The sequence below is a fragment of the Pieris rapae genome, chromosome 2 (assembly GCF_905147795.1).
Source record: "Pieris rapae chromosome 2, ilPieRapa1.1, whole genome shotgun sequence".
NCBI classification, from domain to species: Eukaryota; Metazoa; Arthropoda; class Insecta; order Lepidoptera; family Pieridae; genus Pieris; species Pieris rapae.
Window position 1 is genome coordinate 5,414,004 of NC_059510.1, and position 14,986 is coordinate 5,428,989.

The 14,986-nt window shown below is 33.2% G+C and overlaps 4 protein-coding genes across 8 annotated transcripts; 1 reads left to right on the forward strand and 3 right to left on the reverse strand.

The window, feature by feature from the left end:
- Positions 1–437: 437 nt before the first annotated feature.
- On the reverse strand, positions 438–3,053 carry LOC110998191 (radial spoke head 1 homolog). Its single transcript, XM_022266696.2, has 2 exons — positions 2,817–3,053; positions 438–878 (listed from the first exon to the last, which is right to left on the reverse strand). The coding sequence occupies exons 1-2, from the start codon at positions 2,974–2,976 to the stop codon at positions 478–480; spliced, it is 561 nt and encodes a 186-aa protein (XP_022122388.2). The 5' UTR covers positions 2,977–3,053; the 3' UTR covers positions 438–477.
- Positions 3,054–3,510: 457 nt separating this feature from the next.
- LOC110998178 (dihydrolipoyllysine-residue acetyltransferase component of pyruvate dehydrogenase complex, mitochondrial) lies at positions 3,511–9,316 on the reverse strand. Of its 5 annotated transcripts, none has more exons than XM_022266678.2 (10): positions 9,069–9,316; positions 8,389–8,564; positions 7,600–7,782; positions 7,312–7,353; positions 6,803–6,985; positions 6,269–6,501; positions 6,094–6,188; positions 5,607–5,806; positions 4,835–4,937; positions 3,511–4,498 (listed from the first exon to the last, which is right to left on the reverse strand). In XM_022266678.2, the coding sequence occupies exons 1-10, from the start codon at positions 9,185–9,187 to the stop codon at positions 4,369–4,371; spliced, it is 1,464 nt and encodes a 487-aa protein (XP_022122370.2). In that variant the 5' UTR covers positions 9,188–9,316; the 3' UTR covers positions 3,511–4,368. The 5 variants fall into 5 exon arrangements, with proteins under 5 accessions (XP_022122370.2, XP_022122367.2, XP_022122366.2 ...); XM_022266675.2 differs by having other exon boundaries at positions 6,269–6,549; positions 6,803–6,982; positions 9,069–9,315; XM_022266674.2 differs by having other exon boundaries at positions 6,269–6,549; positions 9,069–9,315.
- Positions 9,317–9,607: 291 nt separating this feature from the next.
- Positions 9,608–10,481, forward strand: LOC110998184 (60S ribosomal protein L37a). Its single transcript, XM_022266685.2, has 3 exons — positions 9,608–9,715; positions 9,883–10,011; positions 10,305–10,481. Exons 1-3 carry the CDS (start codon positions 9,713–9,715, stop codon positions 10,443–10,445), a joined length of 273 nt encoding a protein of 90 aa, XP_022122377.1. The 5' UTR covers positions 9,608–9,712; the 3' UTR covers positions 10,446–10,481.
- Positions 10,368–12,531, reverse strand: LOC110998183 (solute carrier family 41 member 1). Its single transcript, XM_022266684.2, has one exon. The coding sequence runs from the start codon at positions 12,289–12,291 to the stop codon at positions 10,978–10,980; it is 1,314 nt and encodes a 437-aa protein (XP_022122376.2). The 5' UTR covers positions 12,292–12,531; the 3' UTR covers positions 10,368–10,977.
- Between the last annotated feature and the right edge of the window lie 2,455 nt (positions 12,532–14,986).

Sequence of the window (14,986 nt, forward strand, 5' to 3'; positions counted from 1 at the left end):
CAATAGTAAAGTTAGAGTTAAATGACCCACTTATAGGCCTTATACCGTTATACCTTTTTGGCTATCGTCTTAATTGGAAAGCATAATGAAGTACTATGAATTAAGTTTAATAATAGTCAATCACGTATGCGCCTTGTAAGTAATGTAAGATGGACGTGTAGATTTGGTTATTGCATCATATCTCTTTATATGGTTAACTAAATTCAACCGCGGAGTGATTCGTTCTATTGTATGTTTTTTAAGGATTTATCGTTTTTATAGCTCACGAGACAGTTGTAGAGCGCGATAAAAACTGTGTTCTCAAATAATAATAAAAAATATTTTTAGCAATAATTTTACTACCAAATTAAACATGCGGTAAGTACTTGAATGAAAATACTCATCAATAACCTTATTGTTTATTATCATCAATAATTAATAAAATAAATAATTTCCATTCACTTTAATCTAGACCTGTATATTAATTGCAAAACGATTTCATTTTAGAATCTTCGAAACCTTATCCGCGTCTTTTATATCCCTACTCTTTGTATGCTTCCGATATTTAAAATCGCGTGTCTTTTCCAACATCTCATAGAAATGATTAACCGGTTGGAACCATCCAAAACCCTGCTCGGCTTTGCCTAGCCAAGTGTGTCCATTTGGATCAATTAGCTTTAAGTTTCCTACGGGAGCGTTTTCAGCAAAGTCGCAAAGCAAAGTGCTTTCGTCAGGGTATGTGTACTTTCCGTGGCCACTGTAGCACCAGTCTTTGAGTGTTCCCTCATATTTAGCGCCATCTGTGAAGGTTATGGTTGATTCTTCATTGCCTCCTAGACGGTCGACCTCCCAGGTACCTGCGTAGACGTCTCCTTCAGCAGTTGTATACACCCCAGGACCTAAACACAGAAGTACTCGCTTTTATAAGGTAATTAATATTCTCTAATTAGTGAGAGTGGTTGCCTGGAAGAGATCGCTCGAAAGCGATAAGGCCACCAGTTGCCCTCCTTTTCATTTAATTATGTCAATGATATTATGTTTCTGCAACAAAGTGTTAATAAATAAAATAAATATCATCAAGTAGATACCTAACCTTCTGTGTATTCGGTATGCCTATTGTAGCTAACAAATAAGATAGAGGCTTCGGGGAGCTCAAAAAGGTCTTCGCAGTCCATGGACACTCATTTTACCCATTTGCTTATACTAACAATTCGACTGTGTTTTCTACATGACTCCGCATATTATTTTCAACTAGCGACCAGCTCTGGCTGCGCACTGGCAGCCTTAACCTTCGTCATAAATTATTCAATATATAAAAATCGCAATAAATTCCATTCCGTTTTGAGTTTATCGAAAACTTACTGACAGATGCGGATGTAATATGAAAGTTTGAACGGGCTGTTTTGTTTGTTCACGCTCTACAACTATTCGCTAACTTATATATACAGGCTGGTCCAACTAGTGACGTCAATAATTTTTTTTTTCATTCGTCACACCTGGAGGTGTACGAAAATACCCCATGTATTTTCCGCTTTACGTACTTACGTACGCGTACGTTTGCTGCCAGCGAGGTTTCAAAAATTCTAATCTTTTTTTTGTAGATATTTTGCCTACAACCTTACAAACTATTACTTTATAATATTAGTTTGTGGCCGCCTATCAGGTGTCGTATATTTTTAGTCTTGTCAACATTTAACCTAGCCACAATTCTTTAATCCATAATTAAACTTAACGAAAGCTTATTGATCGTAAGTGCATTTTTCAATCAATTTACAATTTATCAGACTAACGATACACGAAGCGAACAGTAGGGGTCATATCAATAAACCATAAAGCGATTTATCAAATATCGTTTGTTCGCTCCAAACAAAAACATTGGATCTAATATTTTGAGCAATTGGAGCATAACGCAAGTTATGGAGTGGAATGGTGAATGGTTCATTAAATTTAACTTAAAAGACAAAAGCGTTCCGAAACGCTTCGATAATTTTGATTATAGGGCGATGAACCTATCATTAATATACTTTTTAATTTATATATAACCTATCCACCTAGTTTACATAAGTTCTAATCACCCAAAAAAGCCAGTGGCTCTACATTTTAGCTCTTGGCTTCAGATTTTAAAATCTGTTACTTTATTTATTCTTTTTAATAAGTGAGTACGTAATCAGCCTTTGTGCGCCACTCCCTGTCAACTTTTTGGGTCTATGGCATGCCGGTTTCTTCCAGGTGATAGAGAAACGAGACGCTAAGTTGAACTCCCATACGTAAAAAAATCTATTGGATTCTGACAAACGGGAGAAATAGTTGGCATTACTTTCTAAATCTCACCCTTATTTAATAATGAGATTTTATTCTACGCGATACCAAGGTTTCTACATCAATGCTACGTTTCTTGAGAAGAACTACATAAAACTCCCATACAAACACGTCGATCTCACTTGTCATATGATGTTACAGAGTATGGGCACAGTCGTTGGTCATTTACATAGCAGTGTGATAATAAGTAATAACATATTGATCCTCGGCTGTTTCGAAGTAGGTAAACAGGTTAAAAAATAAGTGGAGCTCGTGATCCATGGTGCCCTTTTGATCTTTATTCAAGTTTTGATTCAAACGATAATACTTTCATTTTATAGAATTGTGATGCTATGATATCTCATAGGTCTAATTCTTGCTAGTGTCGAATTTAAAATATTTGATCCAGAATTCAAAAAGTAATAAATATGATTGACGTGAATTATTTCAAAGAGATTTATTTCCGAGATTTTAGTTCAAAGGAAAAGAGAGACGCGGTCCCGGCTCCGTAATTATTGGTAAGATCACTGTCAACTAACCATGCATTTTAACATTTCTATCTTTCTTTTTTGCTTCAAAGAACCCTTCATAAGTATCTCCCGTGTCGTGGATGAAGTAACCTTGATCCTGAACTACAGGTATTTCTTTTACGACCTTTTTTTCATCGCCTTCAACCTCCTGTTCCGTTGAGTCAGCCATTTTGTAACGACTATTTGTCAATTTCAAAATATAAATGTATTCTTATACTCCCACTCCCCACGAAGTTTTATTTTTTAATTTGGTAGTTATACATTCAGAATAAAAGTACATTTATATAATGATGTATTAATTTAATTATTTGCAAAATTAATGACAAGCCCAACTGACACACCTTTCAGTTTCACCTTGTTTTCTCATTAGTCTATGACCATTTTCACACGCAACTTTTTAATTTATTTTATTGCATGTCCTTGACCTATGGAAAGTGCTTAACATCGAAATTATTATATAAACATCTAACGAAAAAAACCTAATCATCTTTTTATAATGGAGTCGAGTAATAAATCCCACCTTACAACTCACTAGATCATTTAGCGCATTCACGTGAACAAACTGATAATAATAATCAGTCGTCAGTAAAGAGTTCTTTCTATACGCAAATAAGTTAAAAAGTACTATTGATTCGAACTAGTTACGAAAAATTACTTTTACGGCTATTTTAACTCACCTGGGTTATTAGGAAATAAAACAAAATTATTATAAATAAAATATATTCCGCTAACGTTCATAAAACCACATTTCAGCATCAAAACGACAGCCTTGATGGTAACAAGATTTATTGTATAATTTTTTCATATTGGGTGCACTTTTCATGAAAAACTATGATCTATCATTGTACTAAAACTAGAAAATGCATGAAACCGATTTGTCAATAAAATACATAAAAAAAGCAAAAAAATAATTAAAATATTTTCGCTTAGACTACATGATAACGATTTTATATAAATAAAAAAAGGTAGTTTTTAAGAATTTACCCAGCTTACAATTCCCTAATAAACTATATCCAATTATTCTGATTTAACGTCTATAATACGATTGGTACACAATAATCTCTTAAATATTATTTTCCCTAAAAAATATAACAAATAAAATAAATATAACAATAGGATACAATTTCAAATCAATCATCGAGGTCCATACTATTCAAATAAATACTAATTATCTAAGCAAACATATCACTTCCCGATAAATTGATTTAAGACAGGAGCATGATGAGGCAACATTATTTAAAAATTTATAAAAAAAAATATTAATCATCAATAAAAATACATAATGTAGATTTAATTATAGCTTCGGTATTTTGTTTCGTTGCGTCAAAATTGCTCCATTCAACTCTGGTTAGCCAAACGCATTCTTTTTTTAAACATTAGAAAACGTTCCATTTTCAAAACTTCTCTTAGAATTTTAAGTAAGTGATTTGTATGTTGATAACTTGACCTTATTTATATACAACTAAAGTTCATTATTGCGTGCGCAATAACGCCTATACCATCTTTCTCATAGTTCTATACGATTGGCTAACAAGAGTCTATAGAATTTTCACTCGTTCACTTATAGGATCATGTTGGCTGGATCTTCAAGGTTTTCTTTAAGTGCCTTCATCCATTGAGCGCCGATCGCGCCATCTATTACTCTATGGTCGGCCGATGCAGTGAATGTTACGAATTTAGCTAGACGGAATCTGGAATATATAAATCAATTTAAATAGAAAATCTTAACACTAAATATTCGTTTCCAAATACACTATATAATAAATAATAAAATAAAGATAGAAGGCGCAAATATTTTTAAATGTCAAATTTCAATTTTTTAATTTTATTCTTTTGTTTTTTTTTTAAATGTAAAATTTTCTTTTAATGCGCTTGCTTGTTTTCTGTTTTTTATACATAATTTGTTAATCTATGTAATCTGTTTTGGCTTTCTGTATTGTATTAGTATTTTGTTTAATAATATGTATTAAGTAAGCTGTTAGATTTCTTATAATTAAATAAATAAAATAAATAATTTGTCAACATACCCTTGAGGTTCATTCTTGTCGGGTATAACAATCTCTTGTAGTCCACCACAGGCTAAGATAAGGGATTGAGGCGGGTTGATGATAGCATTGAACATTGTAATACCTAAAAAGTTAATTAGTGTTTACACAAAATATTTAAATAAATCAGTGGCGCTACAACCTGTTTAGGTCCTGGCCTCACATTTCTGATTCTGTTTCATGATCATTTTTAAACTTAATAGGCAAGTAGGTGATCGATATATTTAGTAGAAAATCATTGTAATATAAAGTATATGTAATATAATGTTTATTAACTTGCAGTTACATATATATAAACAGCCCTACTAAGCCTATCCAATTTTCTAAATGGGAGAACTAGATTTGGCGCCAAGTCTAATATATATGTATACCCAAGTCAAATAAGGGTTGGATTTTGATATATGGGTGACTTCGACGGTGTGATTAGGACGTTTCTGAAGCGCGTGAACATTTTGCCAATAATATATAGAAACTAATAGAGAAGTCTTGTCAAAAATAAATAGGTACTATCCCTCAACAATTGGATTATGATTTTTACAAAATTATTCAAAGTATTTTTTTGGACGATTAGGGTTTATCAAAGGAGTGAAATTAGACAAGACTTTGCCATTACTTAAAGATTATTATAGATATTAAAGCTACAAATAATTACAGGGCTTTGTTTAGCATCCCATTGTATAAAAGATAGTATAAAAAGCACCTGGCCAGTCTCAATATAGATTGTGGCCGAGTCAACTTATAATTCCTCGCTTACCATACATTCCAAGATTGGATACAGTAACAGTTCCACCCTGGTATTCCTGAGGCTGTAATTTACTGTCCTTGGCCTTTTGAGCCAGTTCTTTCATATTCTTCGAGAGGTCAATAATCCCTCGTGAGTCGGCGTTGAAAAGAATGGGCGTGATCAAGCCCGTGGGTGTGGCCACCGCAACGCTAACGTCAACGTTGCTATATCTAAAAATTTAAATTAAACAACTTAATAACTATGTATAATCAAGTTAGGATAAACTTAAATATAGAAGTTCTTCTTTCTTCCTACACATTACTAACACACATTAATAACATGATGGATATCATGTTATTAATGTGAAGGACCAATACTATTAGTATGGCTTTTATAATAAACAATACTTATGGAAAGACATCACTGATTAACTAATTATTTAGAAATGCTACTGTAGTTATGTAAGTTAAGTAAAGCTTGCATTTTTTCTCGGCTTCATTAATAGAAAGTATATTACTGTCTAATGAATGAGTCCATCCAATGTGAATTGACAGCTGGCACACGCTTGCAGGCCGCCGCTACCGCTTTCACAATAAAGTCATTAACCGATATCTGAAATTAATAAATAATATTTTATCGTAAATGGAAAAATAATTATTAAGACATTATTATATTAACTGCAAAAGCCATACCTTAATATCAGACTTCTCCTTGGCAAGCCGATCGTTGACCAACTTTCGCATTTCCAAAGTCTTCTCTACATTGACAGTAGCTGACAGCTGATAGTGGGGTATCGTCTGCTTGGCGGCTGACAGTCTCTTTGCAATTGTTTCCCTCATACCAGAGAGTGGGATATCCACAAAGGTGGCACCTGGAGCTGGTGCCGGAATTGATACAGATGCTTGTGATTGTGCTGGTGCTGCTCCTGCGAGGTCACCACTCTTCACTGAACCATACAGCCCAGACCCTTGGCCTGTGAGGGGTCATTTGGTAACCAATATGTACCACAATAGACGTAATTTTAATATTCCAAGAGAATTGTTAATATAATTTAGTCCAGTAACTATAATACTAATAGAAATAGATTTAGATAGATAAACATTTAAATCCAATACATATACAACTAATTTTAATACCAAAATGAACATAGACTAGAATGCTTCCAAACAACATCCTACAATATAGATTTTCAATCTTCAAAACAAATAACTTAATAAGTAACTTACCCCCTAGACGAATATTCTTTAGCTCCGCTAGCCTTCTTGCCATAGGGCTGGCGTAGATCCTGCTATGCTGGTCTGGTACTGGTTGGGAGGCCGCAGCCGGTTGTGGGGCTGAGGCTGCTGGGACAGCAGCAGCAGTAGGCGCAGGAGCTGCAGGTGAGGAAGGTGCGGCAGTTGCTGCAGCTGCTAAAAACGAAATTCCATCTCAGCCCCATAACGCCATCGTGGTATCATCATGGAACTTGTTGAAATGAAGTACATATGTGAAGATCCTAGCTTTAATTTTCAGAAAAACTAAATTAATTTGGCTTTTCTTTTGATATTCATATTAATTATCTGCTTTTGGCAACAACCACTGTTTGTGTAAAATGAAATTGTGAAAATGGCTATAATAATAATTTGAATATTCAAAGATGAAACTGTAATGTATGTAATGGATACAATCAATAGCAAATAATGATAGTGACAAAATGCATGTTAATATGAAAAAAAATGAAATTTTAAATAAAAACCTTTTTCTTTAGGTGGTACAGGCCTGGAGGGTGCACTTGATGCTGTGGGTATACCCATACATTAGTTGTGTTAATTTAAAGAAATTAATACACTATTATTTATATTAACTACTCGTAATATATTGCCTTATTTAATCAAATTTTCATAGATACAATAACAATATTAATTCACCAAATTACATTTATCAATCATTTAAGTCTAGAACATACATGCAAAGAAGCAATTATTTATAGCAAAAACACCAATAAATTCATTGCCAGGCTTAACTCAACTGTTATGTTACTTACAGTCATCCTTAAAGTCTTTGAAAGCAGCAACATCAGCCTGATTCTCAACAATAATACAAAGAAGTTTGCCAACGGGAACACCCTTTGTACCAGCAGTAATCAAGATCTTAGCTAGATATCCTTCTTCTGGAGTTTCAAATCCCATAGTTGCTTTATCAGTCTCAATTTCACAGAGCAGGTCACCTTGAACATTAATTTATTTATTTTACTCAGCGATATTAAGATAAGAATAGTTAGTGAATAAATTCTTACATTTATTTGCCACAGAAAAAAAATGAGAATAACTTTATAAAAATGTATGTTTTAACCAGGATTAGACAGACTTTACTTGAAAAAAAGGCCTCTCACATACATTTTGGAAAAATTTATACAGTGTAAACTCTATATGTCAGTAGGTGGGTAGATGGACTCATTTTCCGCAACTAGACTTAAATTTAGTCCATTTTGCAACTCTATATGTATAACAATACTCAAGGGACTGTGGATATTTTGATGTTACAAAGAGTTATCATTAAATGAAAAGAAGCAAAATGTGTATTAGAAAAAGTTTATATGCTAGTGTTGATTATTTCTTAGAACACAATTCTACTAGTATAGTCTGTTATTTACGCCTGAGGTCTCTTGCTGCCCCAGAAATGAAGTTGTATGTTTTTACTTAATTAATATCTTGAAATATTGAGGCATCTTTGTGATAGAGCACACTTAAGTAATTCCAATTTGTAAACAAAAGTTCAGTGTAATGCTGATTATATGATATATTTGTTTCTAACAATCAAAATTACACTTTACCTTCACTAAGTTTGTCCCCTTCCTTCTTTTCCCAGCTTACTATAGATCCATTTTCCATTGTTGGAGAAAGAGCTGGTAGGTTTACTTTGTTATGAGGAGGTAGATCTGAGTAATGCCTTACTTGTATACTCCATTGCTGAGTTGCAGATAACTGCTGATGTGACGGAGATAATAATCTGTAAATTTTTGAATTTTTTAAGCATAAAAATGCTAAGCCACTATTACTGAGTCTATTATGAATACTGAGAGAAAAATTATTCTAATCTCATGATTATAGAAATCTTGTGTGCTCACTAAGAGTTAATGTTAGTTGTTTTTTCATTTTTGTAAACAACGAAATATAACATAAAAATCATTAGACTTGATGAAATACAGATAGATCAAGGATTAAGGATGTCATGACTTAGTGAATGCGAAATGGAAAAATAATTGTCATCATAAACGGATAAAAAAAATAATAACATATTGTGAATCGGCAAATAGACCGGTACACGCACATGCTTCCACCAATGTCATTTTCCAAGGTTTTGACATTACGATTATGCAATTACCTTAAGTTTGAACTTGCAGAATTAGTACCTATAGATTTGTTTTTAGTAAACTTTATAAGATAAAAAAACGCTATACGTAAGTGACTAAAATTAATCATAACAAGTAAAATCACTCTAAAAAGAACTTACTTATTGGCTTGTTTCCTCCTGGCTAATTCTGTGGTCAAACATCTCGTGACATTACACCGAATAGCTTTTTTAACGCTATCAGCCAAAACTTGGTTTCGTACAACAATCGTTCGCAACATGTTTGTTTTTATATTACAATTTTTGCCCGTCCAGATTTTCGGGACGGTTTCCTAAAGCCGAAATCGACCTTTAACAATTTGTAGGTCGAAGAAATGGTTCAATCAGTCAACCAACACTCAACTTCAAACGATTTCGCACATAACTGTTTTAAAAGTCTGTCAAGTTATATCAATGTCAATTTAGTTTTAATTTTGATATTCACTCTGTAGTTTCAAACTATCAATATTATAAATTTGATGATAGTTCATACTAATGATGTAAATTTTCTAGCATCTCTTCGGCAATTTTCAGTTTTATTTAAAGTTTAACTACATTATTTTAGAACATTTAATCAATCACAGCCATCGATAGACTAACTGATATAAAATACTCTTGAAATACTAGCTGTGGTTCTCAGTTCAGTTGTCAGTTGTCAATAACTTGTTAGTTGTCAGTTGTCAGTCGTCAACCAACGACGAATGGAGGAAAATTACAAATGACAACTCTTTTCTGTCATACGTTTTGTTAGGCAGGTTTCTTTTAAAATGGTGAGAAACTAATTCTTAATAATTTTGGAAATCTTTCGGACTTACCTATTAAAATTTATTTAAATCGAGTGCTTATTAATATCATTTGTTTATTACCGTTGTATTTCCGTGAGCGTGAGTGTTATTTTCTACAAAAATGTATCTCACAGTGGTGAATATTTTTACAGGCCAAACGCACTAAGAAGGTTGGAATTACTGGCAAATATGGTACACGTTACGGTGCCTCCCTTCGTAAAATGGTCAAAAAGATGGAAGTGACCCAACACGCCAAATATACTTGCTCCTTCTGTGGAAAAGTATGTATTTTTTTCTTTATTATCATAGTCCCACTGCGTACTTGTAAATAAATTTAAATAAAAAGATTGATTTGGTTTTGAATATTTTTTTTAAGCTAAACTTGATCCAACTAGATATATAATACTCCTCGTATCTCAATGTCATTAAGGTTATGTTTTGATCACAAATAAGACCATAAAAACATTGTAATTTAAGAGTTTAAGAATAGGTAGACTATAGGCTATTTAAATATAAAATAGCAATTGTTCATATATTCACTACACTATGTTAACAAAGTTATTTATTATTTCAGGATGCCATGAAACGTAGTTGTGTGGGTATTTGGTCATGCAAGCGTTGTAAAAGAACCGTAGCCGGTGGGGCCTGGGTTTTCTCTACAACTGCAGCATCATCCTGTCGTTCAGCTGTCAGAAGATTACGTGAGGTCAAGTAAATGTTAGGATAAGTCAATAAAATAATTTACAAAATGCCTTGGGGTTTTATTAGCTGCTTTAAACTATAGGTACAGTGTAAAAGATGTTTTTATGTTACCATATTATATGAGGACATAAGCTCTCTATAACTGTATACTTAGTAGAGTATAGGGAGCAGCCTGAAGAAATAATTGTTCTATAGTAATTAATTTTAAAAATGAAATAAATTTCTATGTAAAAATATTTAATAATAAAATAATGATATGCAAAAGTACAGTATTAGCACCAATATAAAGTACTTTTAGCTCAATACATTTATACAAATTATTTTTATTATAAAACAGCAGGCATAGGATATAAAACAATTGACATGCAGTTTTTAGATATAATATATCCCATACACTGCTTCACTTAATGTATTCTTTAAAAGAATCAAGTATAAGTACATTCATCACAACAAAATTGTTAGACAATTGTAAAGGTAGATGAAACTAATTATTGTAAAATTGTTAAACAGTCTTAGTTTAGGTATATATTTATAAAAATGTATTGTCAGTCACCTAGATCACTATCTTGATCCCCTATGGCAAATAGAATATAAAATGCCACACCAAGCAACGCTGTACCAAGTAAATCACCTAGAGCTGTTAAATATGGTATAGCTGAATTATCTGGGTCTAACCCTAATTTCCACATCCACACAACCAAATAATGGCTTATTATCAACAAAAGAAATACTTGCAATAGTGCTGCACACACATAAATTAAAATAAATATAGGTGTAACAGAGGTATGACCTGCTTTGAGATAAGCAATTGTGTAAACAAAAACAAGTTGGCCAGGCACCACCATCAACATCAACAATTTAGTTGTGTTACTTATAACATATTTCTCTTGTTGTCCAGTGTGAAATAATGTTGAGAGTCTAGAAGCATGTACAGCAGCCATATTTCCACCGATACCATTAATAACTAATTGAAACACAGCAACACCTTGATAATTTGAAACTGTGTAACCCAATATTAAACCTCCAGTGCTACTTATAACCATTCCTGATACAACGGGAACCCATCCTTCATCTAAAGCTTGAGTAGTAAATTTATTTTGAGATGCAACATATCCACAAACAGGGACCAAAATTGCCCCAATAATGATAATAATAGATGGCAATATAAGACTTGTGCCAAGTGATCGATATAACATTGAAGAAATCCATGATAGCAGTGCCAAAGTTGTTAAATCACCCAAACTAGCAGCAATTGGTGTAGCTACATTATCTGGGTTAATATTTAATTTTTTGGAGACTACAATAACACCAATCATAATGAGTCCAAGCACAAAACTTGCAAATGATGCAGTAAGTACACTTGATGCACAAAGCAGCATAGCCTGGTGAATATCAAATAAGCCTTGAGGTATCCAGCCCATTGCCACAGCAGCCATGGCTGCTAAGAATCCAACAAGCACTGCTTGACACTGTATAAGGCACAGGTTGCCCACAACTAACTGCTTTAAACAGGTACTTAAGTGGCCCATGTTAGCATGCGTTGACATTCTTGATGCTAAAGTCATTTCTAAATTTCCTTTAAGTCCCAAGAGAGCTGGTACAAGTATATAGACACCTGGTATCTTCTGAAATACTTCCCAGTGTTGAACCACATCCAAGAGAAGGCTTGCTGCTACCATACCGAATCCAGCAAGAAGGAAAGACACAAACATTTGAACTGCTGCGATCCACGAGTTTTCTTTATCATATTTTATATCTGGTGGTTTATCCTCATTGGTAATAAGTTTGTACACGTTTGCACTCATATCACTCTCGTGGTTACACTCAGTTTTGGAGTTAATACTTTTAGTTCTATTCATTTTAAATTGAAAAAGCTATTAATAATATAATTAATATTTCCTAATTAATTCGTAGTAAGTAATTTACGAAACTAAAATTCATTACGACCAGCGGTTTTAGTTATTATACTACACAAATTACTAATCAGAATCTAAAATCGAATCTCCGTAAGGTATTTCTTACTTATGGATGGATTTTACCATTAAATAACAGTTAAATAAGTATTATTTAATAGGTGTTATAGTCTCTATATTAATTACTAATTAGTAATTTAGTAGGGCCAAAATCTCCTAAGATCATATTTGACATGTATCAGTCTTTGCTCTATACTTTTTAGTGAAGTGACCTGTCATCTGTTAACTGTTAAAACATCGGGACTTGAAACATATTATGCTACATCGAATTCAGTAATATAAAAAAATAATAGGTACTTTAATGTATATAAAATTATAAAACCACCAGAGATACTATTGTTTAACAATAGTTAAACAATAGTTTGATAAATACTAAATACGTATCTCTTGTCATTAGTTATTGCAGTCTTAATTAATGTAAGTAATTCGAAAGTAGAGATCATGTATATTTATTGGGTCTCAGTAACTTTTCTGCTTTTTGCGACGTAAAACATAAATATAACATATTTTTAGATTATTTAATAGATCCCTTTATATATAGATCTGTTAGTATTATGTTCATCATTATACAAAGGGGCTTAGTCAAGATGCCGTAATAGTGTATTAGAAAATTGAAAACCACATTTTATGAAAAATTATCGACACGAACTGCAATTTTCAGGAAATTTTAGTTTTCGCCTTTCCATACATAAAATCTTGACTAAGCTCCCACTTAAAACATGTATTAAATAATCGGTACGGATTCTAAACATATTGAAACAGTGAATCGAATTCAGCAGAACGTGAATGGCAAGAGTAATGGTATAATTATTATTAGTATGTGGCCGTGGAGTCATCTACGCATTAGTGTTGCCAAGATATTGTTTATTTTATTTTATTTTCACATTAAGGTACAGAAACAGAAAACAGACTGACTACATACATAAAATTATTACATACTAAACAACATTTAAAAATCTGACTTCCAGTTATATCTGTACACAGCATTTACACTAAATATCAACTAAACAACATACACATATCAAACCGAATGACAAAAAAATAAAAAATAAAGGAAAAAAATATATATATACATACACACACACACATGTATATACATATACATTAATCAATTAAATTAGTAATTAAGGTTACAAGTATTTACTATGAACTATCTTTTTAAATTTACAAATATTATTGTGAAAAATATCAACCTCAGCACACACAGCATTATAATATTTGCACATTCTTACGAGCGGAGCATTCTGGGAAACATTGTTATCAGTCATAGGTATAACAAATAATTCCTGGATGCGCACAGAACGCGTCGGCACCTTGATCTCCAGCCTCTCCAAAAGGCAGGTGTCAGATGAGCCATTTGCTATTTTATGCAAAGTGCATAGGTCGCTCACCCACCTCCTCCTTTCAAGACTAACCATTTGAAAGTGGGCAAGACGCTGGTCATATTGGTTTATTTTTCGCCTAAGACCATACTTATAGCACAATGCTCTGACAAACCGCCTCTGTATAGCCTCCAATCTATCTATATGAGTTTGGTATATCGGGGTCCATACCGCCGAACAATACTCAACTATGGTTCTCACGAGAGAGCTGTATAAGATAATCAAGGAGTCGGCTCGCCTGAATGGTTTAGCAGTTCTAAGGATAAACGATAGCATCCGGTTAGCTCTACTACATATATCATTGTAATGAGGTCTAAAAGACATAGCAGAGTCAAATAGCACTCCCAAGTCACGAATCACCTCAACTCTATCAACTAGAATACCCTTAACATTATATTTATACTGGATAGGGTTCCTACTTTTTGTAAACGTTATAACTCGGCACTTCTCAATATTCAGAACCATAAAGTTTTCATCGCACCAAGCAGAGATAGTATTAATATCCAATTGTAAGGTCTCACAATCTCTTTCATCGGATATACGTCTGAAGACTTTAATGTCATCTGCATATGCCAAACATTCACTGCTTATTTTGCTAAGCAAGTCATTCACAAATAACAAAAAGAGTAAAGGACCCAGCTTCGATCCCTGGGGCACGCCCGATGTTGCTAAAAAAGGCACAGATTCGTAACCACTCAGAGCAACCAGTTGGGTACGGTTCAAAAGGTAAGAACTTAACCATCTATATAAGTTCCCATGAATCCCCACATGCTGAGCCTTCACAAGCAATGCAAAATGGTCTACTCTATCAAAAGCTTTTGAGAAATCGGTATATATAGCGTCCACCTGCTTTTTATCATTAAATGATGAACATAAATAAGTAGAATAGCATAAAAGATTAGAGTTGGTTGACCTTCCAGTAACAAATCCATGCTGTCGTGGGCTCAATATATGTTTGAGATGGTTATACATATGGGTATAGATGAAACCCTCGAATATCTTAGCAAATAAGTCTAGAATACAGATAGGTCTATAATTCAAAACATCACCTTTGTCTCCAGATTTATACACTGGTGTAACTTTGGCTATCTTCAATAGGCTAGGAAATACTCCCTCGTGCAAAGATTTCTCAAATATAATCAATAACGGTGTAACAAGAGCAGTAGCGCAAAAACGAACAAAAATAGGTGGAATCCCGT

What these genes read in the sequence shown, in the direction of transcription:
- LOC110998191 (XM_022266696.2), bottom strand. Translation starts at nt 2,976, where the DNA reads ATGGCTGACTCAACGGAACAGGAGGTTGAAGGCGATGAAAAAAAGGTC. An exon ending in TAGAAATGTTAAAATGCATG is followed by an intron (nt 879 to 2,816) that starts GTTAGTTGACAG and finishes TTCTGTGTTTAG; the next exon opens with GTCCTGGGGTGTATACAACT.
- LOC110998178 (XM_022266674.2), bottom strand. Translation starts at nt 9,187, where the DNA reads ATGTTGCGAACGATTGTTGTACGAAACCAAGTTTTGGCTGATAGCGTT. An exon ending in AGGAGAAGTCTGATATTAAG is followed by an intron (nt 6,189 to 6,268) that starts GTATGGCTTTTG and finishes TATTAATTTCAG; the next exon opens with ATATCGGTTAATGACTTTAT. An exon ending in GACAAGAATGAACCTCAAGG is followed by an intron (nt 4,499 to 4,834) that starts GTATGTTGACAA and finishes TATATATTCCAG; the next exon opens with ATTCCGTCTAGCTAAATTCG.
- LOC110998184 (XM_022266685.2), top strand. An exon ending in CTTGCTCCTTCTGTGGAAAA is followed by an intron (nt 10,012 to 10,304) that starts GTATGTATTTTT and finishes TTATTATTTCAG; the next exon opens with GATGCCATGAAACGTAGTTG.
- LOC110998183 (XM_022266684.2), bottom strand. Translation starts at nt 12,291, where the DNA reads ATGAATAGAACTAAAAGTATTAACTCCAAAACTGAGTGTAACCACGAG.